General features: G+C 39.3%; 4 protein-coding genes across 7 annotated transcripts; 1 reads left to right on the forward strand and 3 right to left on the reverse strand.

The window, feature by feature from the left end:
* Positions 1–392: 392 nt before the first annotated feature.
* LOC140758791 (serine/threonine-protein phosphatase BSL2 homolog) lies at positions 393–10,599 on the reverse strand. Of its 3 annotated transcripts, none has more exons than XR_012104152.1 (21): positions 9,801–10,599; positions 9,475–9,535; positions 9,262–9,340; positions 9,060–9,139; positions 8,877–8,971; positions 8,650–8,749; positions 8,030–8,099; positions 6,058–6,159; positions 5,909–5,990; positions 4,862–5,041; positions 4,037–4,310; positions 3,648–3,891; positions 3,277–3,447; positions 2,692–2,930; positions 2,305–2,389; positions 1,812–2,194; positions 1,639–1,714; positions 1,423–1,558; positions 1,192–1,331; positions 695–1,084; positions 393–607 (listed from the first exon to the last, which is right to left on the reverse strand). XR_012104152.1 is itself a non-coding variant. In XM_073095092.1 (21 exons), the coding sequence occupies exons 1-21, from the start codon at positions 10,165–10,167 to the stop codon at positions 1,001–1,003; spliced, it is 2,964 nt and encodes a 987-aa protein (XP_072951193.1). In that variant the 5' UTR covers positions 10,168–10,589; the 3' UTR covers positions 393–1,000. The 3 variants fall into 3 exon arrangements, 2 of the variants coding, with proteins under 2 accessions (XP_072951193.1, XP_072951192.1); XM_073095092.1 differs by having other exon boundaries at positions 393–1,084; positions 1,812–2,011; positions 2,096–2,194; positions 9,801–10,589; XM_073095091.1 differs by having other exon boundaries at positions 393–1,084.
* Positions 10,600–11,982: 1,383 nt separating this feature from the next.
* Positions 11,983–16,488, forward strand: LOC140759466 (uncharacterized). 2 transcript variants are annotated; one of them, XM_073096041.1, is made up of 12 exons: positions 11,983–12,108; positions 12,218–12,238; positions 12,321–12,421; positions 12,500–12,557; positions 12,706–12,749; positions 12,832–12,912; positions 13,195–13,265; positions 13,696–13,806; positions 14,470–14,552; positions 14,959–15,175; positions 15,633–15,716; positions 16,202–16,488. In XM_073096041.1, exons 1-12 carry the CDS (start codon positions 12,084–12,086, stop codon positions 16,275–16,277), a joined length of 972 nt encoding a protein of 323 aa, XP_072952142.1. In that variant the 5' UTR covers positions 11,983–12,083; the 3' UTR covers positions 16,278–16,488. The 2 variants fall into 2 exon arrangements, with proteins under 2 accessions (XP_072952142.1, XP_072952141.1); XM_073096040.1 differs by having other exon boundaries at positions 12,321–12,557.
* A 204-nt stretch (positions 16,489–16,692) lies between these two features.
* On the reverse strand, positions 16,693–18,361 carry LOC140759467 (33 kDa ribonucleoprotein, chloroplastic). The gene is made up of 4 exons (XM_073096042.1): positions 17,871–18,361; positions 17,699–17,800; positions 17,302–17,610; positions 16,693–17,216 (listed from the first exon to the last, which is right to left on the reverse strand). The coding sequence occupies exons 1-4, from the start codon at positions 18,291–18,293 to the stop codon at positions 17,094–17,096; spliced, it is 957 nt and encodes a 318-aa protein (XP_072952143.1). The 5' UTR covers positions 18,294–18,361; the 3' UTR covers positions 16,693–17,093.
* A 1,788-nt stretch (positions 18,362–20,149) lies between these two features.
* On the reverse strand, positions 20,150–23,877 carry LOC140759741 (nuclear transcription factor Y subunit A-10-like). Its single transcript, XM_073096378.1, has 7 exons — positions 23,747–23,877; positions 23,586–23,645; positions 22,949–23,212; positions 21,874–21,989; positions 21,716–21,784; positions 21,468–21,605; positions 20,150–21,076 (listed from the first exon to the last, which is right to left on the reverse strand). The coding sequence occupies exons 3-7, from the start codon at positions 23,205–23,207 to the stop codon at positions 20,675–20,677; spliced, it is 984 nt and encodes a 327-aa protein (XP_072952479.1). The 5' UTR covers positions 23,208–23,212; positions 23,586–23,645; positions 23,747–23,877; the 3' UTR covers positions 20,150–20,674.
* Between the last annotated feature and the right edge of the window lie 1,356 nt (positions 23,878–25,233).

The following is a 25,233-nucleotide window of genomic DNA, read 5'->3' on the forward strand; positions in this document are numbered from 1 at the left end:
ATGTCTGGAAAATATTGAAATTGAGATGAAATCTATCTAATCTTATTGTTTGAAACGAGGATGAAATTTATTCATTATATTTATCTTTCCTATTATAACATGAGTCTCAATAATAATGTAACAGAATGATATCAAATGATCAAATCATTGGATTTCACTAGATATATTGAAATACAATCAATTAAAATCTCATCATTTTATAGTTCTAAACAGCGGATTTGATAAAAATAGAATTCCAGAGTCAGTTGAATTCCACCGATTTGATGGTTCCAATCACAAACCTTTCGATCCTTTAGGGACTACCCACAACTATAAATAGTAACCCAACTAGGACGTCAAGTCAATTGTCATTCTCAAAAGCAGGAACCCACTCAAGATTCATACAGTAGATGTTAGCGGAGAAAACAATACTCTTCTATAATACGTGCAACACAAGGCAAACAAAGGCCTGCCCTCATAAATCAAGAATTCTTAGTCAACCCACTCAGAACTTACATCGTATTCACAGAAATTACAGTGAAAATGTGCAGCAACGAGGAATGTATATAATACAAGACTGCCCTTGATGAGTGGAACGCATAATTTTCACCCACACTATCACATCCTCCTGAAAGAAAAATCGAAATGTAACAAAGAATACCTACTAGAATCAGCCTATTCATCATTCCAATGGGAGACAGTAAAGATCACATACACTCGCCTATCTACCAGCAGCTGAATATACACAGGTGAAACTTCACACGGAGGAGACCGTTCTGATCAGCGTAGTAGTTCTAACGTGGTGAACCAAGTGGAAAGGATGGTCAGGTTACATGTAAATCACTCATTTTACTTCAAATAAGCAGCTCCTCAGCAAAACTTGCTCATCCTGCTGATCACATCCAGATCATCGGCTTGTGATTACACGATCCCTTGTGTGAAAGAAAAGAACAGGCATACCCGAAGAAGAGTCTGACATGTAGAGAACTATCAAGATCTGATATCTGATGCAGAACTATTACTATATCCAAGCAAGAGAACCTCGATCATTAGCTACTTGAGGACGGCCTCTGGTTGGGGTTGGCGGTCTATTGGCATTAAGCTCCTGAGATCACCACAGGAGAATAACAAAATAAGACACTACATGAATATCATACTTATGAATGATACAAATATCACAAACGAACATCCTCCAGGGACAGAATCTTTCACCTGCATCCATGTATCCTCAATATGACGCTCAGGAGATGTTTCAGGTGAATTAATTGCAGGGGGCAAAGGATGAATAAGTTTGGGAACGACCACAAGGTCTCTGCCCAAAACTAGAATTGCTCCTGCATTATTTGCAGTTCCTATATACAGATATATGAGAAGTTAGAGCGTGAAAACAGCATACGATGTCAGGCATGTTGGTAAGCACAGTCAACCAGAAAGATCCCCTACCGCAATAATTAGTGGCAGAGAAGAGAGTGATCAGATGACCTTGAGCAAAACGTTCAAAACCATCCATGACACACTCATGAGCTCGTACAATTAACTGTAGGTCATTATTATTACAGAACTCCATAACACGATCAGGCTGCAGTAACAAGTTAAAAGCTTTAGAAAACAGCACTAAATGATATACAGGAGAAAAATCAAACACACTATTGCACTGACCCCAAATGTAACCAGACCCGGGCCCCTAGCATTTGGTCTTAGACCTTCAACACTATCATTTTCTGTTGGATCAGACCTGCTTGAGATAAAAAATATATATATAAGCAATTATTTCTGAAAACCCGAAATGCAAACCAGTAGTAAAAGACCAGCATGAGGTTTCATATAATGACCATAATAAATCCATCAGAACAACTGAGCCTGCTTCCATTGAAATTGGCCTTTGGAGGTTCTCGATCTGCTCGATATGATTGATGGATCGACCGATGCCACCATGCATGCAGATTATTTTCTTTTCTATCAGTGCAGCCAAAGGAAGCCAATTGAACAGACGATTTATGCGGTGCCAAACCCAGATACCATCTCGCTCTCCCTGTTTTTGTAGAAAGAAATGATAATTTACAACATGGCAGATCTCATGTACAAAGGAGAAAACTGAAAAGGAGTATATTATTACCATCCGCTCAATGCACTCAATCCTGAAGCCAAATAAAGCATTGATATCTGCTGCCTCATGGTTTCCACGGATTAAATGAACATTATGAGGATACTCAACCTGCAAATAACAATTAAAATTGGGTTGAGTTGGTTAATTAGAAATTTCATCTAAAATGTTGAATTAGCTAAGAAATGGTGGTGCAAAGAGGTGAATTGCATGCCAGATACCTTCAGTGCAAGAAGAAGAGCAATAGTTTCCAAACTATGTTGGCCACGATCAACATAATCTCCCAAAAAGAGATAATCGATATAACTGGAAATTTGAAGGCAAAATCAGCAAATCAAGCAATACAGGTTTTCTGAGAAAAAAGAATCTGACATTTTGACAGAAGGTAACAATTTGCTCAATTGGCCACAAGGACCATAAGGTACTTGAAAATAAATCATGTAGGGAAGCACCATGTTAAGATAAAGATGACTACCACTATCGGGAGATTTCAGCTAAATCATAGGCATGTGTCAAAGATAAAGGTCCATCTAAATAATAAGCAATGATCCTTCTGAAATTCAATTAAAGCAAATTCTATATTATCACAACAAAATAAAGGAACATACGCTATGTCCCCAGCTGTTGAAGGAGCACCATATTCATCAAACAAGCGCATGAGATCCCCAAACTGACCATGTAGGTCGCCAAAGATCTTAACAGGTGCTTTAATTTGCAGAACACTTGGCTCGCTGGAAAATATTCTTTCAGCACTGTCACAAAGATCTGCAATCTCATTGCAATCTAAAAAAAACTGCCTGCGCACAGGGGGCTTCCATCCACGGGGTTTCAAAAGTTGTGCAATAACCTGGATTAGCATCACATATATCAGAAGCAAGATATGTAAATAAGGAACATTAGGTTATATTTTTCAGTCACTGTGTTCAATAAGGTCACTCTTCGGCCTGTAAATATCTTTTTTATATAAGCAACTATCAAAATCCATTCTCTAGAACTGAAACAGAAACAAATTGTTGCAGTTTTTGTGAATAGCATCTTAGAAATATAGCATTCATGTCATATTTGCTTGCCACTATCCTGAAAAATTCATGGAAAAGCATGGAAGTATCATATAATTCTCTCGGCCAAAAGTTAAATGTCATTTTCCTCGAGCACTTTACAAAATATGTCTTAATCCTAATGATCAATTTTACCTTCTTAGGTACACTATTGATAGACATTTGGCGGTCTAATAACTTCCTGGCTGCTGTCGCACTCTCAGGAGTGCCATAGCTGACCCTCCTACCTTCGTTCTCAAACTGATCGATTGAAAGCTGCCTGACCATACCACCCAGAGCACCCCCTGTCTCTGCAGCTATGACTACCTACAATAAACAAAATGTCATCCAAATTCCCATTACTGACAAAGATCAAATGGTTTTCCAAGGTCCATGCAATGGTTTTAGTATGACATTATTAGGTTACCTACTATACTCTAGACAATAAGGACAGAATATTTTGATCAGTCATCAATAAGAGAACAAAATCAAACTAGAGCTGGAAACAAAATGACATAGCTACTAACCGCTCTGTGGTGCAGCCGAACGCCGGGTGGCATGGCATTACTTGAAAGAGAAGAATCTGGCACTTTTATTAGGCTTGGTATTTCTTTCCCACTTGGTGTTACCTCTGAACTTTGATCCCTGTCAGGGACTTGCTCAACTTCACCATTACTTTGCCGAGCTTTTGCAGCAGCTAATGTAGCACTAATCGCCTCAGCTTCTGCTGCTGAGGCTTCAACCAGATATTCTATGCCTTTGCTCAATCTCCTACATGAAAGATTACCCATATAATATAGTCCACTAAATTCGAGTAGTTTATATTAAATAAGAGATTTTTAATCTAAAAAAAAATGTCTCAAAATTAAGTCTTTAAAAAGTGAAGAAATGCATTCTTATCCTCAATGAAGGCTACCTAGATCCTTGAAGCATGGCATTTTCAGTGCTTATATCAGCATACATGTCCCCATTTACAGGAGGAGCAACTGGAGTTCCAAGAACAACAGCACCACCAGGAACTGCATCAGGAACATTTTCTGCAACTCTTTCATCAGCAAATGTATATCTTCCTGGTGATCTTCCTACTTGTACATTAGCAACTGCTGCAGCTGCAGCAGCATGAGAAGCTGCACTAGTTGTTTCAGCAGCAGCCAGATCTTCAGCGACAAGAAGGTCATCAAGAAGCACACCTGGAGGACAATCAGGACACAATTATACACATGGTCTGAAGTGGAACGTAACTAGAAACAATTGCATAACCTATAAATAAATGGTTCTATATTAGCAGATAAACCTGATAAGTTATCTACGATGTACTCCTGAATCTTGATTACATAAGTACTAGCTTTACTTCAATAATATGAACATTTTCAAGAAAAAAGTCCTAAGTTATCTTGGCAGAGAATACATGTTTTCGTGGTCAATCACAAACTTAAAGATTTCATAAATTTGATACTACATTGATGAAGGGAAAAAAAATATAACTAGGAGGATGTCTTCTGCACATAAAATCAGTATGACTATTTCCTGAAGCAGGAGATGATTTTTTATATGGTATGCATCAAATGCCTCACATAGCTTTGAATTGTCACTGTCATTTGCTTAAACATGGCAAGAGAGTAAAGACATGATACTCACAGGATAGACGCAAGTTACAGCACAACTAAGAAATTCATTCTGCTTTCACATTTTGAGACAATATTTCATATAAAAAAAGTGGTTCATGACTTGATGTACTCACCACCACGTAAACCTCCATAAATGAAAATCAAATCACCAACTGCAGCAGCTGCATGCCTGCAACGTCGTGTAAGCTCGACAGACGCATCTCCACCAGCTGCATCAGCACTATATTGGCCCGTTCTGGGACTTGTAACAACTGATTTTGTGTCGCACCACACTCCCGCAGCAGTATCCAGAACTAAAGCAAAAGGTTTAAAAATAATTAATATCTTGAAGAGGAATTTATCCACCAAAAGGGCACAGTAAAAGACACAGGCATAAAATTAATTGCAGTGACATTTCCCAATTCATTTCACTTGATTTGCAACTGGCAACTCAATTATATACTGCAGTGATGGAGCTATGAAATCACAAAAAGCAAGTAACAAGTTTATCAAAGTGATAGAATTAACAGATCTTCAATTTCATAGCTTACTGGGCATCATGTGAATTACAGAATGTGCACTATATGGAAAAGTCAATGTGAATTAGAACATCTGATCAATATTTTTTTAACTGCAGTCAACAAGACAAACAACTGAGTGAAAAGTTATGAAGCTGGATCAAACAAAAGGTTCTTCAACAGAGTGCATGGAACTATATGTAGCGATAACAAAAATCTTATCCATACGTAATGACAGAGCTATTCAGTTGTATAGCAACATTTCCTAAGACAATAGTGAGATATATGAAAGCATGCAATTAATTGGTATATAAGTGATACTTCCTTTGTGGAAAGCATTTTGTAGACCTCCAGTCCATTTTGGATTCTAATAGTTAGCAGAGGATGGAGACAAACATTTTTAGACAGATCTAACATCAATTCAGGTTGGAAAACAGTAATAGAAGCTGAGAGGAAAATATTGTTTGTTTCCCACTACCCTTAGACCAACTGGATTTAAGTACTAATATTGTTTGCTTTTCCTCTCTTGGATCGACGGTCTCCACAAGAAGAACATAAAAGTTCCTCCATTGTTTAACAATAGGACATAATACTTCAAGTTATCAAAATATGCAACTAAAAATGACAGTGACTATCATTTACAACAATATTCAAGCTGAGAACCTGCTATGCTTGAGGAGTCTTCTACCATGCGTCCCCCTCCAAGAGCCCCTCCCGATACATGAAGTCGTGCATTGACAAAAACCTAAAAAAGATACATATCCTAGTCAGCAATGAATTTCAAGAGAAGAAAATTAAACTGATTAACTCACAGCTGCATGTTGGTATCTCGGAGAAGGAGAGACACCAGGCGCCATAGCCCACTCCCATCGCCCATCCCGATGTTTTGCAAGACCATATGCACTTGGCAATGGCTACAAGTATAAAAATTGGAAAAGATTACAAGTGAATTACTAACAATGCTTGAACAATATATCATAGTAAAATTCAGTAATATCAATAAAGAATAGGTTTAATTATACTTTGCCCACTTATACTTTGACTTAGTATCACTTTACTCTCCTGAACTATAAAAATATACAAAAACCTCCTTAGACTTTTGAAATGCTACAATTAAGTCCATCTGTTAGCCTTCTGTAAGTTAAAACTTGCGTGGCAAGCATGTGAACAATATTTTTTTAGATAGACTAAATTACCCTCATAAAGGTCAGAAAAACTATTTTTGGACAATTTTACTCTCATCTCTTTTCTTATGCTACTCCCTCTTATTTCCCAAGAGGGAAATAGTTTTTGGACAATTATGCACGAATCACCTCAATAGCGATGATCTTGTCGCTGATGGCGCAGACGACGTAGCTCTATAGCTTCATGGGTTGGATGGAGAGAGAAGAACTAGAAGGGGCAAAGATGGGGTTTTAATGAGGGAGAAGAGAGCGAGGGATGAGCCATGGAGATTAGGAACATAGTGGAAAAATTGAGAATGAGAAGAGGGAGAGAACTCATTTTTATCTCCAGAGTGTGGATGAGATAAGAGAAAGATGTAACAGGTAAATCTTAGGAGAGGTGGCATTCGTGCTTATAATTGATTTAAATTTTACTTTATTATCTAATAAAACTTAATATGTATTCTAACTACAAACGAACAGAGAAGTAATTTTAAGGTATATATAAACGACATTTAAAGAGTTGTAGTTTTTGAAAAGTCTAAGAAGTATCTGTACACTTTTATAGTACAAGAAGATAAAGCAATACTGGATCAAAGGTATAGGGGGACAAAGTATAATTATACCTAAAGAATATTATGGCTGCAATAATAAACAACAAGGCACTTCATATAATCGCAAAAAGCAATAAATTCTTGTATGATGCAGGTAGTTGTTGTTATACTGAGAAAGAGTATGGTGCAATATCATGCAAATTTCAATGACAAACTTTACTTAGAATAATATATAGGGACATGGAATGCCATCATACTCCTATGTCAATAAAGAAAATTTGTTACTATATATAATTAATATAATTGATGAGTTTGAAAGGAACTAGAATCACCCTGACATCTAAACTCACCAATTATCTGTCACTCAACCCCCCCCTGCAAAGCCCAACTCCATATTCTTATCCATCCAAATATTACTATAATTTCTAGTATGATATGAGGTATTTAAGTCTTTTAGCTGATAACCTGCACCTTATTTCCTTTTACCCTGAATGTGTCTGGGCAATATATCTGCAATCATATACAATGGGTAGTCAAGAGTGATGTATCATCTTCAAATATGGCTGGTATATATTCCTGTGGAATTTGCCTACTGATCACCACCATGTGCAAATGACCACGTGCAGACACCATTTTGATAAAGCTGGTCGATGTTGGTTATATGTAAGAGTTGTTTGACATAGGAGTCTTGCAAGTATTCTATTGTAAATAAATAGAATGAATAGATCTCCATATACCAGTTAAGACATCCAAATAGAATAGTCAAAAGTACTTAAAAGGTATTAACTGTACCATAAATGACTAACAGCCAAGACATGACATGTTGATATTTTCAAGTACCAGAATACAATTGTTACATGACCTAAATTGCTCTAAAGATGTCCCAATCCTGGTCTACGAGTTTCTTATTTTCATGTAATAAATGGACTTCTCACACTTAATAATCAAAGAAAACTTTAAAATCTTCAATATAATAAGCTATCAGATTATTTTTACACTTGTCAAGATATTTAGTTAAATTAGACTAATCATAAAAATATTAATCCTTGTATGGATCCATGACTCACCACACTATTAGCATCCCTCCCTCCACAAAGCAAAAGGAGTCCATCAGAGCGTGCACTTGCAGTTGCATACCTGAATAAGAATACACAGTAAGCTCCAAAAGGACACTGCCAAAGGAGAAATGAGCATTCAAGAGGATACTTACCATATATGTATGTGTGCGGAGACAGTTCTTTCCTCCACAGTTATAAGTTAATAATAACTACAAGTAGAGAATCCTATTACCAAAATTCATCCAAATTTTACACATGAAAAGTATAAAGTTGTTATAGTAAATAATTCTATTATTTCAGTTGTAAAAGAATGGGACAAGCAACACAACTTAGACTAATGTGGGCAGAGTTACACAGTGATCTAAAAGAAAGCTTCATAGAGGTTTGCATTCAGTGAACAGTATAAATTCAAAAGCACCTCCTAAAAAATTAACCTAGCTTAGCTGGCTGAAAGTAAACTTTGTAAGTTTTACATGTAACTTCTCTACATCAACAAGAAACAATCACACATGATAATTCTTCAGTGCAGCATTAAATCCCTCAAGTCCGTAACGTGGAAATAATGAATTATATGGCGTGAAAGAATACCTGATTTGGTGAAAAACTGAAGTTTTGATAGATGTACTTACATGCACGGGGGTGGGCCATCACCTTCTGGTTCTAGCTTTCTCCATTCATAAGGTTTAGCTGCAGTGTCTAGGGCCCAAACATCAGCTAAAGGACGTTTACCTATAAACATTTATTAGGACCTAATGTTATGAGCTTGTCTACAATAAAAAGGAAATGCTGAAACACAATCGGAACTCTTTGTGGGGTTCAATGGAGGATGTTCTAATGTTTATAGATAATTGCCTACCATCATTCCCACCGATTGCTAATAGAAATCTTTGCCCCACTAGAGCCATCACATGCCCATACCGAGGGCCAGGACCAGGTCCTTGTACAACCACCCTGCACTCAATCATATAAAGCCTCAATATGGGACATATAAGACATCAGCATGGTATCTGTTAACTGATATCTTGGATTGGATCACAACCTATGCCATCGTGGCCGTTGCTGTGTTAGGTCCAGAACATGAAGATCCTCCGCAGATAATCCAGCAGGGCCAATTCCACCCTGGATAAAACAAACAAAGATAAACTTTGGATGGTTTCATCTGCAATATCTTTCTTCATTGAGAAGATCAGAATAGTGAATCAAATACATAGAAATGACGAAGCATGATTATTTCGGAATACCTGAATGACCACCATAGTACCAACAGCAGTTGCAACATGTGCAGCCCTTGGTGATGGTGGTTCTCCAAGTGGAGTCAACCTGTAATGCAATTCTAATCAAACAAACTTCAGAGAAAATGACACCAAAGAATCAATGAGCAAGCAAACGAGGTAAAACCCCGAATAGCTTCAAAGTCATTTGTCATTCACAACATACACCAGCTTCAATCTTACCTCGTCCATTTATTTGACAACACATCATAACAATGAACGTCAGCAGTTGCACCTGCTAAACCTGCAACCCGGGAAATAACAATCAGAACCAACGCAATATCCAAGTTGAAAATTCACCAATCAACATCCCAATTTTATACAAATTCTGCACTTCTCTTTCTGGCGTTCCACAAATTTACGATCCAACCTCACCATCTAGAGGAAATTGCTCAAAAATCAACTTAGACAACAACTCAAGCTACCTTTACCTTCTCTTCTGCAAAAATTAGGGTTTTCAAGAAAGAGATACCAATTACGATCACTTAAAGGGGATATAAGAAACATACGTATGCCAGCGCTACCGGCAGGTGATGCCGGGGCAGCCGAATTGCCCTCGAGCGCAGTCGCGCCACCGAATAGGATAAGCCGCGGGCCTACATACCCCGGCGTCCCTTCCTCCCCTACCGCAGCCACCGCCGTGAGCGTGTGACCGCACCGGCACCCGGGGCCGTCCTCCTTCTTCTCTATAATCGCGTTCACCACCGAGTAACTCGGCGCCGGCCTCGGTCCGGCTACAGCCGGCTGCGTCTGCGCCGCAGGCGCCGGCACCGGCACCGGCACTGGCGACGGCGAGGTCGAGGGTTCATCCTGGTGGTTTCCGGCAGTCGGATCGTGGTCGGCATCCGACGCCGTCATTGCGGCGTCCACATCCATCCCTTGCGTCGTCTGCGGCGGCGGAGATCGAAGATAGCTGCGGCGGCGGCGGCCCTACGAGGCGTCGGCGGGGAAGGGGGCATTTACCATAACGGGAAACCCTAGCGCACGATCTATAGACCCGACCGTAACGGAATTCGTCTCCGCCGCCACCAAAATTACCCGAATCTTTGTCCCGAAATCGGAATGATGAGAGAGAAAGGTATCGCTTTGATCTTTCCTCGATTCCTCTCTCGCTCTCCCCTAAACTTGCGAACAAAATGGGAAGAAAAAAAGAGAGAACAACAGAAATAAACGAAAATATAAATCACAATTAGGCAAAATAGGTGGGAGAGATCTCCGTCCGTCTTCAACCCTCTTCTATGTTTCCAGGAAGAGGCCGACGAATTAATTAATTAAAGAAAAAAAGAAAAGGCGAAGCTGGAAAATCTCATAGGAGAGCATGTTTGGTGGACGGGGGACGCTTGATCCATCCCTTCATTCTCCCACAAACGGCTCTGATTTTATGTTCTCTTGGGTTTCGGGATTGGTTTTAAGGTTGGGGTGTGGGTGTACTGGGACGTCCGGTCGGAAGGAGAGTTTTACCGACTGGGGCCGGGAACCTTTGACGACTTGGCTTTCTACGTTGGGTGGTGGGGGATGGATGAACTATGAAAAGTATATTGATGAGATTAAAAATTAAAAAAAAAAGTTTTAAATTTTCTTGTTGTTTTATCATTACACCATCAAGCAAACAGTTTGTTTTTTGGAAATTAAATCCATAAATTTCTAATGAGTTGACAGCACTATCAACCTTATTATTATAATCTTATATATACGCGTCATTTATAATAAAAATTAAAATAGTTCCTGTGAAATAAAAAACAATTTATTTAAATATTCATGAGATGGGAAGGAGAGGAGAGGAGAGGGAATCTATTGAATCTATTGAATCTACCCTTATACACTAACACTTTCAAATGAAATTTCTTGTTACAATTAAAAAAAAGAAGGTTTTGCTAAGATTGTGGTTGTCATTTGGGAGGGGATCCCAAGCTCCCATCTCGAAGACTTGGCCCATGTCAAGAGAGTCTTTTGCTTTCCCAACTATATTTCAAGCAATTATCTATTAGAATAAAGTCAGGGAGAGGAGGCTTGGAAGGGGACAGTTGTCAATTGCCATGTGGAGGATGCCTTTTGTACTATGTCTGGTTATTGCCTAGCAAACTCGAGTCATAAGAATGTTCTCCAAACTCGATTAAAAGCACCAAACCAAGTGGGGGGTTGTTTTGGATTTTGAACAACCTTTGCTTGAGTAAATTATTGCTTTTAATGTCCTTTTTTCTGTACTATGTCTAGTTTAAAATTTGCCGTTGCAATTGCAATTGCAGCAATTTTCAGTGAATCCTAGAAATGATTGTATAAAAGTGAGGACAAGATCATTCTTGGAAGTGAAACATCTCAATACTAACCTAGTGATATTTTATAAATAAATTGCAAATATGGACCAAAACTCATGTTAAATTGTAAATAATGTCTATTTTCTTTTTATAAGTGCATAGGATTAATATATCTCTCATCTCGTGTTAATGAAAAAAAGTTAAAATTTTAGAATTGATTACATGATAGTCATGTGTATTAGAGGGTAAATTATAGTAATACGAGAAAAATACAGGGAGTATATTATAAAATTCTCTACATATTAGAGGTTTTTATATATTTACCACTGAAATGATTCAAAATATCAAAATTCCAACCAAAACTTCAAAAATGCCATCCCTTCAATTTAATATAACTAATCGCGATTAAAAGTAGATTTAAATTAACAAAAATATTATTTTGCTGTCGTATAAATAGCTGAAAATCGTAGAAAAGCTTCACTTCCTCTCCTGATTCTGATCCGCTCTACACTCCTCAACTCACCTCCTCTTTCAGCAATGTCGTCTGCGATCAAAATGATAGGTGATTGCTTTGACTACGCTCGCAAATTCCTTGGTTTTGTTCATCTAAATCCTCTCACGTCTCTCTCTTCTTGCTTTCTGGTCAACTATCTCCTCCCCGGAGGAAGCAGATATAGCCGTTAACCTCACTGGTGAGCCTCCCAACGACCATCTCCTCTATCATTCACTTCTATTGCAAGGATCACAGTATGAAGATCTCAGTCTTCTCTGCAGATGGCATGTTCAAAGGGATCTACAATGGCAAGCAGTGCCACGTGGCCGACATCCCCGCCGTTTTAGCCCGGGCTTGGAGCGCTGGCGTTGATCGAATCATCGTAATATCTTTCTATCTTTCTCCCTTCTCTACTTGCGCTTCTAATTTTGTTATTCGATATGGATATCGTAAAATGCAGGTCACTGGAGGTTCGCTACAAGAATCGAAGGAGGCTCTCGCTATTGCAGAAACTGATGGTGCGCTTGGTTGCTCTAGTTCTTGTTAAACTGGATGTGTTTTGTGTCTCTCTGTTATTGCTCGTAAGCTGTTTGATATAATGTGTGATCCAACTCTTTGGTGTACCTCATTAAAGTTGCTGCTTGTGTTGACTTTTTCTTGATTCAGCACGGCTTTTCTGCACAGTTGGTGTGCATCCCACTAGATGCAAGGTGTGCGCTCTGGCTAAGTGATTTGGTTGGTTGTGATTTCTCTGTTACTTTGTTGAGTAATTTGTTACTATTTTATGTTCAGGAGTTTGAGGAAAGTGGCGATCCAGAGCAGCATTTTCAAGCACTTGTCTCGTTAGCTAGGGAGGGGATTGAGAAAGGAAAGGTAGGCTCGGTTTCAAGACCAAGTGGTATTGGGACTCTACTCCATGTTGGTAGTGCTGTGTAAACTGTTTTTGAAACTAATGGGAGTGGAAGTAAATATAAGCATAATCAGGCCATAGTATTGGCTTAATTCGTAGGATTTTCTTCCATGTTTTCCTCTCATTTAATGCTTATCGAGAAGCCCTCTCATTACTTACACACTTGACAGTTGGTGTAGTAGCCTGGTTGTACTTTTCGAGTGATAATGGCATTAAAGGCATTAATTTGTGCCATTTCAATGCAGGTCGTGGCTGTTGGTGAATGTGGTTTGGACTATGATAGGCTCCACTTCTGCCCTTCTGAGACACAGAAGAAGTATGATGAGAGCTCTTTTGATGATTTTAACTGTTTCTTATCTCTCTCATTTATACAGGTGACATGTATATCTACTTACACGACATCACATTTATATATAATCCGGAACCCACAAAACAGTGTCCTTTCTTCACTGTCCCCAATAAGTAGTATGCATATGATTATGGAGAAAAGGTACCGTATTTGGCACATTAAATAAAGGTATTATAGAATGTTGAGCATAAATGTTTTAGTACTTTGAAATCTGAACAATTTTATGCCTCTCTCTCTCTCTCTCTCTCTCTCTCTCTCACACACACACACACACACACACAACCCCTCCTCTTCATCCTCTTACGTTGCCCAGTTTTGTAGGTAGATGGTGTATATTGGGTAAGTTGACATTGATTATATGCTATTAGCCATGATGCCTCACCTGTTTGTGCATTAGGTACTTTCAGAAGCAATTTGAGTTGGCAGAAACAGTGAAGTTGCCAATGTTTCTCCACATGCGTGCCGCTGCTGAAGACTTTTGTGATATAGTATCCCAAAATAAGGGAAGGTAATTCTCAAGCTGCGGAGAAATGACAAATTTTGTATAACAAGTATATTTTTTGAGTTCATGATTTTTGAAATTTCAATACTTTGAAGTCAAGTTTAAAATCCAAAAGCAGTTAGATTTGTTCTAGATAAATTTTCTGATTTAGCTTGAATAGGTTTGCATGAAATATGGGAGTTGACCATAAGGAATTTGAAGATTCACTTCTTGGTATAACTTTTTTGTCTTCTTATAAAATCAAAACATGCAGGGAATATGTTAGACCTTCTTAAAAGCTCCTATGATGACTGGAATAAAAACACAGCAGCTACTGTGTTTAACTGGAGATGGAATAAATAAAAGACCAAAATTGTTTGGCTATATTTTGAGCATGGCAAGGTTCAAAAGAAAGAGTTTACAATAATAATAATAATAATAATAATGCTAACCATTATTATGATAGTACAATAATAACAACAACTTGCTGCCGCATTCTCACTCATGTAATATCTTGGATTGCTGGCTTTCTTTTTTATTTGCTTCTATCTCTTGTCCACAATTCTCTGTAGAAACTTGAGCAGTGGTACTTTTTTGCTCAGGCTCTATTCCTATGCTTATTATCAGAATTGATTTCACCACCTTAGGCCAGCATGTAAGAGATGGACATGACTAGTTCTTAATTGACAGGTTCAGTGCTGGAGTTGCTCACTCATTCACTGGTAGTGCTGAAGATCGTGACAGACTCCTATCATTTAATAATATATTCATAGGTTGTGATTCTGTCTTTCCTTTATCTTGCATATAAATAGCTTAGAAATAGAGTAATTTATATCCTGAAGCAATAACAGTGCTTGCTAATACTGTGCATAATTTTGTCTTTTAATTGTAGTTCCGTCACTCTGCGGCATTTGGATCTGTTTATGTTGAATACTGGTTACCAATACAAATATATATGGAAGTATGGAACTCTATGTAGCTATTATTTAACTATCTAAAAGGGAATTTCACTGCCAATTTGTGGTCTGAGCTAAGATCTATGCAACCTTATCCATATTTTGGATAGGCTGTTTCCATATTTGCATCTGTTTATGTTGAAGTCCTTTACTTTAAAGATTCACTAGTTTTCAAGCCCCCATTAGATTCATCAAATACTAAGTATTCCGTTTCAACAAACAGGTATTAACGGGTGCTCTTTGAAGACAAATGAGAACCTTGAAGTTTTGAGAGGCATTCCTGTTGAAAGAATGATGATAGAGACAGATTCCCCGTACTGTGATATTAGAAATACTCATGCTGGAATTCAATATGTCAAATCAGTATGGCCTTCTAAGAAAAAAGAGAAGCATGAGCATGAATCGACCGTTAAAGGTCGCAATGAGCCTTGCTTTGTCAGGTAAACGAGAGTTTCTACAAAGGCATTCAATATTAGCTTATGATGTTCTGACTATGCCTCATATGGCCATGTATTGGCGGCTACATTGCTAAAAATGTTATTCCTTGGTTTTAGGATTTATTCTTGAAGAATTTCACTTTTTTATTGTATGATTTAAAGCACCATATGGTGTTTTAGGAAGCATGCCGTGCAATTATATTCCTTCAAATGTCATTATAAATCATTGCTTATAAGCATTTGGATGACTAAAACTCTAATAGTCTCAAGCCTTTTCATCATGCAAGAAAGCTTAGAATTTGAATTCATAGAAATATGGCAACCTATTTGCTTATTGCAACAAGATATGTTTCTCTATTTGTGATGTTTTTTTCTGCATGAGAAAAGGTTCATAGGAACATTTCCATTGTTTCTTTTTCTGCACCATTGCTGCGACAAAATAATGATAGTTCCCTTTCAGGCAAGTTCTTGAGGTGTTGGCTGGGTGTAAAGGTATTGCTGATGTAGAACGCTTGAGCAAAACTTTGTACCATAACACATGCCGGTAAGGTCTCTTTGGAATTCCAAAATTGCAATATGAGCATCTCCTGGAGAAAAGATAGTGTATCAAAATGTACATGCAAAATGAGCTGTTCTCTTAGCTATTGACTGTTTATAGTTGCCACCTGGATGTCTCTGTTTATATGTCTGTAAAAGGAGTAAAATGGTCATCTTAGAAACAAAAGGGCTCTTATTTAATAAGCCATATCACTGATTATTGAAAATCATCATGAATAAAAGAAAATAAAACTGAACATATTAACCATCTGTCTAGCTGTTCACCATCTTATTCAATCAGAATAATTTCCTTCCCTTCTTGATAATCGTTCTGCTTGCATCAAGGAGAGAAACCTTTAATTCCGTTTTCTGGGAATTGTACTGCCAAATTAATATACTCCGATCTATTTGCAACTCTTGCATACTTTAGTATCTTGGCACGTTTCCGCTTTATTTATGAACACTGATATGCACAAACCTTGATAATTGCAGGGTGTTTTTTCCTCAGGACTTGGATACTGCAGCAGATGCCCTTCTTGAAAGTGGTATTAATGTCCAGAATATTTGAAATTTGTGTTTCGAGCAAATTCTCTTGACACGGAGAAAGGCTAGTTCTAACTTAAGTTCCTTCTTGAGTGTTTGTTGGCTCCGGCCATGTGTTGTTATCAAGCAATATAAATGCTACATTTGTATGTTCATTTTATTCCACAATTATGTCTTACTCCAGTGCTTTCCTTGAACTTTGATTTGAATAGAATTACAGCAAACTGTGTTGGTGCATAAGCGCTTGGAAATTTCACACTCAGAGCTTGGAAAAATCATATTCAGTGCGCTGCAAGAATTCAGTCGATTGTGCCTAGGTGAATCATGACTTAAGTTTTTAGGCAACCAGTTATGCTGGATATCTTATGATGCTAGGCATAATGCTTCAACTATTTTGCTTTTAACCCATTTGTCAGTGATAGTGTAATGGTCTGAATGTATGCAGAGAAATTTAGACCTTTATTCTAAAGTAATCCTACATAATGGCAGAGTACATTACACAAATCATGAGGAAATTTATTCTTCAGTGATCAGCAGGGAGTCCACTTTGTATCTAAATTATACAGAACTACATCAAGTGACAAACTGACACTAAATTAAATCACGCCAAAAATACATTCCACACATAGTTGATCAACTTAAACCAGGAAGTAGGAATTAATAATTACAAAAGTTGATATCCAGATCCTTTTCGATTTCTCTATGCGCTTTCTCATAGTGTCTTCCATTCTTACATCAAAAGGCCTGATCAAGTTTTGGCTCCAGAATAGAAGGAAAACTGAATCAAGCACCATAGAACTCCTTCAATAATAGATCATACCCTGTATCAGTTGAGGATTAATTAGTAGGTAGAACTTGATTGCAGAGTGCTCGTTTCCAGATCTACAGTCTGCCTTTCAGGTGAAGAACTTGCCGGCGGTCTTCCAGCAGCAGGACTCAATCGAAGCGGCCGACCTTCAACCTCCTGCATCACAAACAAACAAACACCTTCAGATCAACTGAAAATTCATCTGAACCTAAATCAATTGAATTCTATCTTCAATCCTTACCACTCCATTCATGGCCTCAATGGCGGCCTGGGCCTCCTCAGCCGAAGCGAAGGAGATGAAGCCAAACCCCCTCGACCTTCCGGTGTCCCGATCAAAGATGATCTTGGCGCCGAGCAATCCAGGTTGGGCGGCAAATGCATCCTTGAGAGCCTGCGAGGTGAGGGACCACCCGAGGTTTCCCGCATACACTTTGTAAGGACTGTCGATGAATCCTCGGGTGCCGCCTCTGGCCTTCGGGCTCATCACCTCCCTCTCCCCTCCTCGTGGCACCTCCGGGAAGTTCACCTTCACGGCCCTACCTCCAAGTTGCTGCATCCAGCAATGCAAAAGATTACACACATAAAGCATTCAGGAATCGAAGATTCAACTCAATGAGGCGGAGAGCGTGGCCACTCACGGATCCGTCCAACATCCGGATAGCTTCGCTGGCTTCCTCGACTGTGGCCATGGTGACGAACGCGAAGCCCCGGCTCCGGTCGGTAACTCGGTCATAAATCACCTGGATAAGTACCGGATATATCCATCAAACAGTTTGAGGACAAGGAATAGAATAAAAGATGGAGAATTACTTCAACCGTGTCGACGGTGCCGGCCTCGCCGAAGATCTCGGCGAGCTGCGCCGGGGTCATGGAGAACGGAAGATTGCCGACGTAGAGGCGCCCCGATTCCTTTGGTGCCGCTGACCATGACTTCGACTCGAAGAGCTCCAAGTCACCTTCTTCTCCTACTCCTTCGCCTCCCTCGTCGTCCTCCTCTTCGTCGCTGGTCTCCGTGTAGGAAGCGGAGGCAGCGGCGAAGAGGAGAAGACGAGGAGGTGGGGACGGGAAGAAGGAGAGGAGGGAGAGGTGGGGGGATTTGTTAATGGAGAGAGAGGTTTTGGGTTTAGGGAGGATGGTGGTGGAGGGAGAAAGAGGAGCGGAAGGGTATTTGTGTGATTTGAAGTGGACGGTGGGGATGCCGTGGAGGAGAGTATGAGAAAAAGCGGCGGCCATTGATGCGGTGAGCGAGAGGAGACGAGAAGAGCGAGGATGAGAAGGCTGTTCTGCTACTGTTTGCTTGCTTTCTGGATCAGTTTCTTATCCGCAAATGGGGAGTTGATCCTCTGCAGCATGGATTGCAGAAATTTGCTGCAATCGAGTCTGTAGCAGAAGTCATTGCCTCATTGGTAGCCAAATCATCTCAAGAATTACATTACACTCCTGACTTTTCACGAATTTACATTTCACACCTTGAGTTTTTTTTTCACAAATTGTACAGTTCAGTCCCTGAGTTTTTAGGGATTTATGTTTCACCTCCTATATTTTAAGCATTTACATTTCAAGTCCCAATCTTTAACGGAATATTTTCTTAGAACTAAACTTTGGTTTTCCGAAAATAGGATGTTATTTAGGTGTGTTTTTGTTTGACCAACCCAGTTCCTACTACGTTTTAGGAAAAAAAAAACAGTTCATACTTTTAACTTTTAAGATTTGTTTACATATAATTAAGGATTATAAATAATATAAGAATAATAAAATAATAAAAGGCCTGTCTATCTCCCCACAGAATAAGGCCCATTAGAATAAAGCCCAACAAGCCAAGAGGCCTTGGAGTTCTTAAACAAGAAGGCGGGAGGAGAACGAAGCCGATAAAAACCGATCCCCTCCCCCGCCTTCAAGAAGCGTATTTTTGGTCTTCTTCGTCTCCTCCCTCTTCCTTGAAGCTTCTTCGCCAAACCCTAAACCTTTCCCTTGATACCGCAACCGCTTATCCTCGTCCTTCTCCTCCTCCTCCTCCTCCACCCGTTTCCAACCGCATTCAAGAATGCGATCCTCCCACCCCCTCGGAGAAACCAGAGATGAAGCGCGATTTATTTTTGTTGACGAAGGGTTGGGAGTGCAAGGATTCGTTTGCGGAGTGGGCGAAGTGCGTGGAGGCGGCGACGAGGGAGAGGACGACGACGATGGGAGGAGACTCGGCGGAGAAGTGCTGCGAGATCAGCTCCCTCACGCTGATTACTACGACCCCATCTTTAAGGCCGACGGAGACAATCAAGAAAAGGAGGAGGTAGAATTCCCTGATTGAATAATTCCTTTCGATAATTCTTGGATTAAAGTTTTGTTTTCTTGTTTGCTCTGAAATTACTAGAGGTTTGAGAGGATTTAGCGAGGGCCCTTCCTCTGTGGAACTAGCATTCTTTTCTTGTTCCGGAATTTTTTATTTTCTTGCGGGATTTAAACTTAATTGTTAATCAGGTACTAACAATTCCCTTGAAGACGTCTCCCTCGAAGGAAGGAGACGGAGAAGAGGAAGCGGAAGAAGAGACGGAGTGCGGTTTCTGTTTGTTTATGAAGGGTGGAGGCTGCAAAGATCCATTCGTAGCATGGGAGAAGTGCATTCGGGAGAAGGAGGAGGAGAAGAGTGGAGAAGACGTGGTGGAGCTCTGCCACAAGATAACCTCCCTCCTCAAGGACTGTCTGAATGCTCACGCCGACTACTACGAGCCCATCCTTAAGGCGGAGAAAGCCATGGCCGACCAATGACGACTCCAAAGGGAATGATCTAGTCCTCCAGTTAGACTCTCCTTTTGGATTGCCGACTTTCTTTTAATTTCGTTTCTCCTTCTTAACTGCCCTTTTCTTTCTTTGAATTTGATAGTTTAGAATTTCGGAACTTTGCCGCCCTTTAAGGGGAATAAGTTCGTAAAGATCTTTTCCCAGCTCTAGCTCATTCAGTAAGCAAAGAGAACACCACCAACTGGAGCTCATCATCAGTCCTGTGAGGTAGGATTTATATACTAGAACAACAGCATAAGCTACCACTATTTGACTAAATCATGCAATGCAATGCAATGCAAAAGATTTCAAAGTAGGACGCCACACATCAAATTTAGCAGAACCAAACATAGTAGTTGTTTGTTACAAAGACTCAGAGTTTTAATGCTCCGTACTAACCAAATACCAGACAAACAAGTCCCGGAAACTCCATCAAATATGATACAGCTGATGTTCTTATTCTAATAAAATACCAGCAGAAGACAGGGATGAGCCCCGTCGATGTTCTTTTTTACAGTGCACAGAGGATTCTCGCCATCAAAATAGCCCTGGTACTGCTGGAGTTCCAGTGACTATTAGATGAGGAAGAGCTCAGTGCAAGTCAAGCCAAGAATGAATTGCCTTCAGAAAACAACCAGATGGTGGCAGGGACAATCCCTTAACCAAAACTAGCCTCACCACCAAGCATGATAGTGTTGCCAGCGCCTTGATCTGGTTGCATCCAGCTTTGGAGGGGTTATAAATGTATTGCAGTACTGTCGCCTAGTTGAGTAAAGATCCTCAGCCTCGCAAACCAAGCACTACAACTTATAAACAACCCTCCCCACTACCTCCGTCAGTCAGACTTTGAGGAGGTCACAGCAGCCGTCCGCTGCTGCAGCCCATTTGTTAGGGATAGTGGCACCATGCTCTCCGTCGATCATATTTGGCAGAGAGTGAAAGAAAGACGGACGGAGGTGCTCAATGACCTGGAAGTAACCAACGTCTTCCTGAGCATACATGCTTGTTGCCTCTGATCCTGATAGACTTGAGCTGCCACTTCCTGAGTTCAGGTTGCCACTGTCTGAATGCAGGACTGAGCTGGGGGAAGTGGCAGGGCGAGCAGTAGGTGGCCCATTTTTCACCTTACATTCGCCAGTCCGACCTTGTTCATGGCATAACTTTTTGGTGTTAAGAAAGCGACCGCCGCAACCCCTTGCACGGCGCATTGCATGAAGGTGACGCGACTCGTGAAGATATGGCTGCGGTACAAGAACTAACTCTGATCAAGATTTACAACATGCTGATAAAACTGATATGGTTCAAGGATTGCTGAGAATCTAATAATATCTCCTTCAAAGTACCATTACAACCACAGAGGTCGATCATGTGATAATATTTAGTATGACAATGGCAGTCACTCTCAACTATATAGAAGCCAACCAATCAAGGAAAGATGCACATAATGTGTTAGAACACATTCATGCTAAGTTCCCTATATGACCACACATGCCCACAGGCAACTTTTTTATCTATTTAACTATTCTGGATTTTTAAGAAAAAAATATAACAAAATACCCATAAGGGGAGGGAGGGAGCTTGTCGTCTCCACCAAGAACTTGTATTACAAAAGACTGTACAAAGGAAACATACCTTTCTAGATTTAATTGATCTATTCTCCCCTGCCTTAGCACGAGCCTGGCGTCGCCGAAGGATACCATGAAACTGTTTTGCATTCACATAGATCGGCTCATTGTCCATCATATTCAACGGTAAAAGCATACGGCCATGCTTCATCGAAGAAACAAAATATGAGTTGACAAAATGCCTAAACTAGTCAAACACAGCCAAACGAAAATACTCACAAACTACGAGGAAAAAAAGAAAGAAAGAAAACCAACCATTGCTTGAGCTCCATATGTGGTGTATAAGCCATAGCATTTATCAGCATAAGAATAACTGGGATGAACCTACAAAACAGTTTAGGCACTCAGCTATAGCATGAAAACTACATTATTTTCTGTTCAGGTTAACATTTATACGATAAAAAAAGACCTACCACAGACTGACCAAGTCCCAATTCACAACGACCTTGATACTCTGATAATATTGACTGTCGAGAGATGGTAGCAGAAGTTTGCTGAATATTCTGTTCTTTTCCTGGATCCAAGTTGCCTGAACAAAAAAACCTTGTCACTGGTCAATATTCACATAGAAAGTATTTTTCACACAAAGTTTTCTTCTAATCAGAAACACCAGGAGGAGCATCACCTAGAAAGAAGATCGAAAACTTGAAATAAAGCTTTAGCATTTAAATTTACTATTGCTAAGCCAGCTTCCTCTTATGTCTTAACCATGTATTGCACTATCAGTTTACATAATTAATCGTATCTAAACCTAATATTGTACTATCACTTTACATAATTATTCATCTATCTAACTTAACTTGAAATATTCGAAAACCTTTCCATCTTACTATCTAAAATAACATGGAAAATTTCAGCAGCCATTTAGTTCTCATCATCCTTCTCTAAGTGAAACCAACCTAACTATGCAACCAACCACCTTCCTGTCATATCGTCCCTCTAGTTCTGCACATAAGCACTAATTTATGTCCCACCAGTCCTAATAGTCCATCATGGAATCATTTCTCCTTTTCGAGATTCAACATCAGTTATCTCTTCCATTGTATTCAGTCCCCACATTCCTCCCATAATAGTTAAGAAGGAATCTATCTATTTGACAGCAAAAAGAAACAGATGAAGCATAAAGGCATCTGAAAGTAATAAAGCTGAATCACACTGAGAAGTTAAAGTCAAGCCCCTTCATGGGCAACCTTCATCTATTTGTGTTGCTCTGCTGCCAATTGCTATCAATTTATCAAAAAGAATTCTTCTACATGTGATTAGAAAACTATAAAATTTAATCAGCAGGTTAAGCTACTGCTATCAAAACAAATAATGCTGCAAAGTTAACATCTCTGTTCAATCTTTAGGACCACAGAACAAAAGATGGCCCATACTGCATAAGTAATACTCATCTATATGAATAGTGACAGAGAACAAACACAGAAAAGGACTCTGAAAATTGCAGAAAAGTTGAGACGAGAGAGGTGAAGGGGAAAAAAAATTTACCTGGAAATATTGAGAACTTAACAGCACTACTACCACTCCCCTTTTCTGGCGTTGCCGACCATGGGCCCTGCCTAGTGTCTAGGACGTGATGCATTTGTCGCAAAGCAACTGGAAACTGGTCCTCCCCATTGCTATTCTCCCCAGTCAAGGGATGCATCTGTCCAAAAGTTTCCCCATAGAGTGCTTGAGATCCAATCCACCAAGGAATTGGAGTTCCATAGGAGGGCTGACCAATTCCTCCATTGATCTTGAAGCTCATTGTTGCTGCAAGATAAACATATAATTAGCAACTCGCCCAAAACAAAAGAAAAATAAAAGGATCAAACATGATATGGATCTTCTTTCTATAAGTATACTTTCTATCTTGATGATATCTATAGAACCCAACTGTTAGCTTCAACGCTTCCAATATGCTCAGATGAAAATACCACCTGCAGCTGGAACCTTACACTCTCATTTCTTGCCCAAAATACAAGCAGATGCACACATGAGCCAACCTTTTACGGTGTTACAAGACAAAGAAACTTGCAATAAGAAAAGAAACTAAAACACTGGACCCAAGTAAGGAGAGAGAGAGAGAGAGAGAGAGAGAGAGAGAGAGAGAGAGAGAGAGAGAGCGAAAGCCAGAAACACATACACCTCAAATACAAAGAGATCAAACTCAAGGAGCCGCCTTTAATCAATAGCCATGCTATTTCTGGAAAACCCACGTGAGAAATAACATCACCAGATTAAACCCCCGGTGTTTCAGAGAAAACCCATATCAGAAATCTAGTCAAGAGAAGGAAAAAAAGAAACCTTTCAAGCAAGGAGGACTCGATAAGACCCTCACCAACCCACCAGCGAAGCAGCTAACAAAGATGAGAAGCGGGTACAAAAGGAAATGAAGATAAGGCTCACATTTCAATCGAAGGCGCAGTTGGCAATCCCTTCACCTATCCTGAGACGAGGGGCAAGGACACCAACGGACAAGAGAGAGAGAGAGAAAGAGAGGGGGAGGGAGAGAGAGAGAGAGATTGGTAATGCTATGTATAATATGTATACTGGGCTAAGGGAGAAGCAAGACGACCAATAGGAAGAGGCTTTCATGCCTCAAAGCCTTCAGTAATTATCTTAATCTTGGTTACTGTCGTGGCTCATCCACTTACCATCTCTCTCCTCTGTTTTCTAATCACCATTCCTCCTCCATAATTACTCTACCAATAATGTGCCCAAGTTGGATTAGGCAAGTAAACGGCCAATTAAGGCGACTTTTACAGTCTCAACCTCCATGACATAGTAAAATTACACCCCACACACCCCCCCACCCCCCCCCCCCCTCCCATTGGGGAATTCTCTACTGTCTGAGTAAAGGTCTATCGCCCTTTATGTCTCCTAAATAGACCACACTATTCACCAAAAAATTTGTGGCCTTAATAGTGTTAATCACCAACACCACTTTTATATTCCTAAAGATTAAAAAAAGAAGAGAGTGAATTATTTTATAACACTATTCTTTTCATTTTTGACTATGAGGTGGTATTTTTTTTTGGGTAGGGGTGGTGGGGTGAGGAAATAGTAGTCATTCCATACATATTTTATGATTAATACCTCTTACAGGAACTCTTGCAATATTATACCATTAATCTTTATAGGAGAGAGGCATGTTCTAGTTATTTAGGATAAATTTATGTTTATCTTTTGTTATTTAGCCATTAATACTTATAGCAAGGATATATACTCCGACATGAATACAGTCTCATTTAAGAATGGTAATAGTAATTTTGAATGAAAAATCTCCACGTTACAAATTTAGTTTAGATTATAAGAGGTTAACCGCAGCCGGTGAAATAGTATTCAGATAATTATAAAGGCTTATGTTGGATAAGTACACTTAGGTTTAAATTTCAATTGCATCGATTTAATTGGTACACTATTAAAATTTAAAATAAGAAGTTTAAGTGCTTAATTTTAAAATACAGGGAATGAAGCCAATAATTGAACCAAATCATATTGGGTTAGAGTATAATTTGCCTTATTATTTAAATTCCTTTCTCAAGCCCTCATTAGAGAACAAAACTTTTCCACAAAGGTAGATAAAAATATTGAGATAGATATGCCACATCACTATTACAAATAAACAAAGAAAAAATATGCATACATTCTTACTTTAGAAGTAACATCAATTGAAGGTACTATGTGTCTATCTCTCTAGAAAGGTCTAAATGGAGACATGTAGATGAATTTGACAAAAATTAATTTAAAAAAAAAGAAATTAAAACCTATTGTTATTTATGAAAAAGTCA

This window comes from Typha angustifolia, chromosome 4 (assembly GCF_048772165.1).
Source record: "Typha angustifolia cultivar Huaian chromosome 4, ASM4877216v1, whole genome shotgun sequence".
Taxonomy (NCBI): Eukaryota; Viridiplantae; Streptophyta; class Magnoliopsida; order Poales; family Typhaceae; genus Typha; species Typha angustifolia.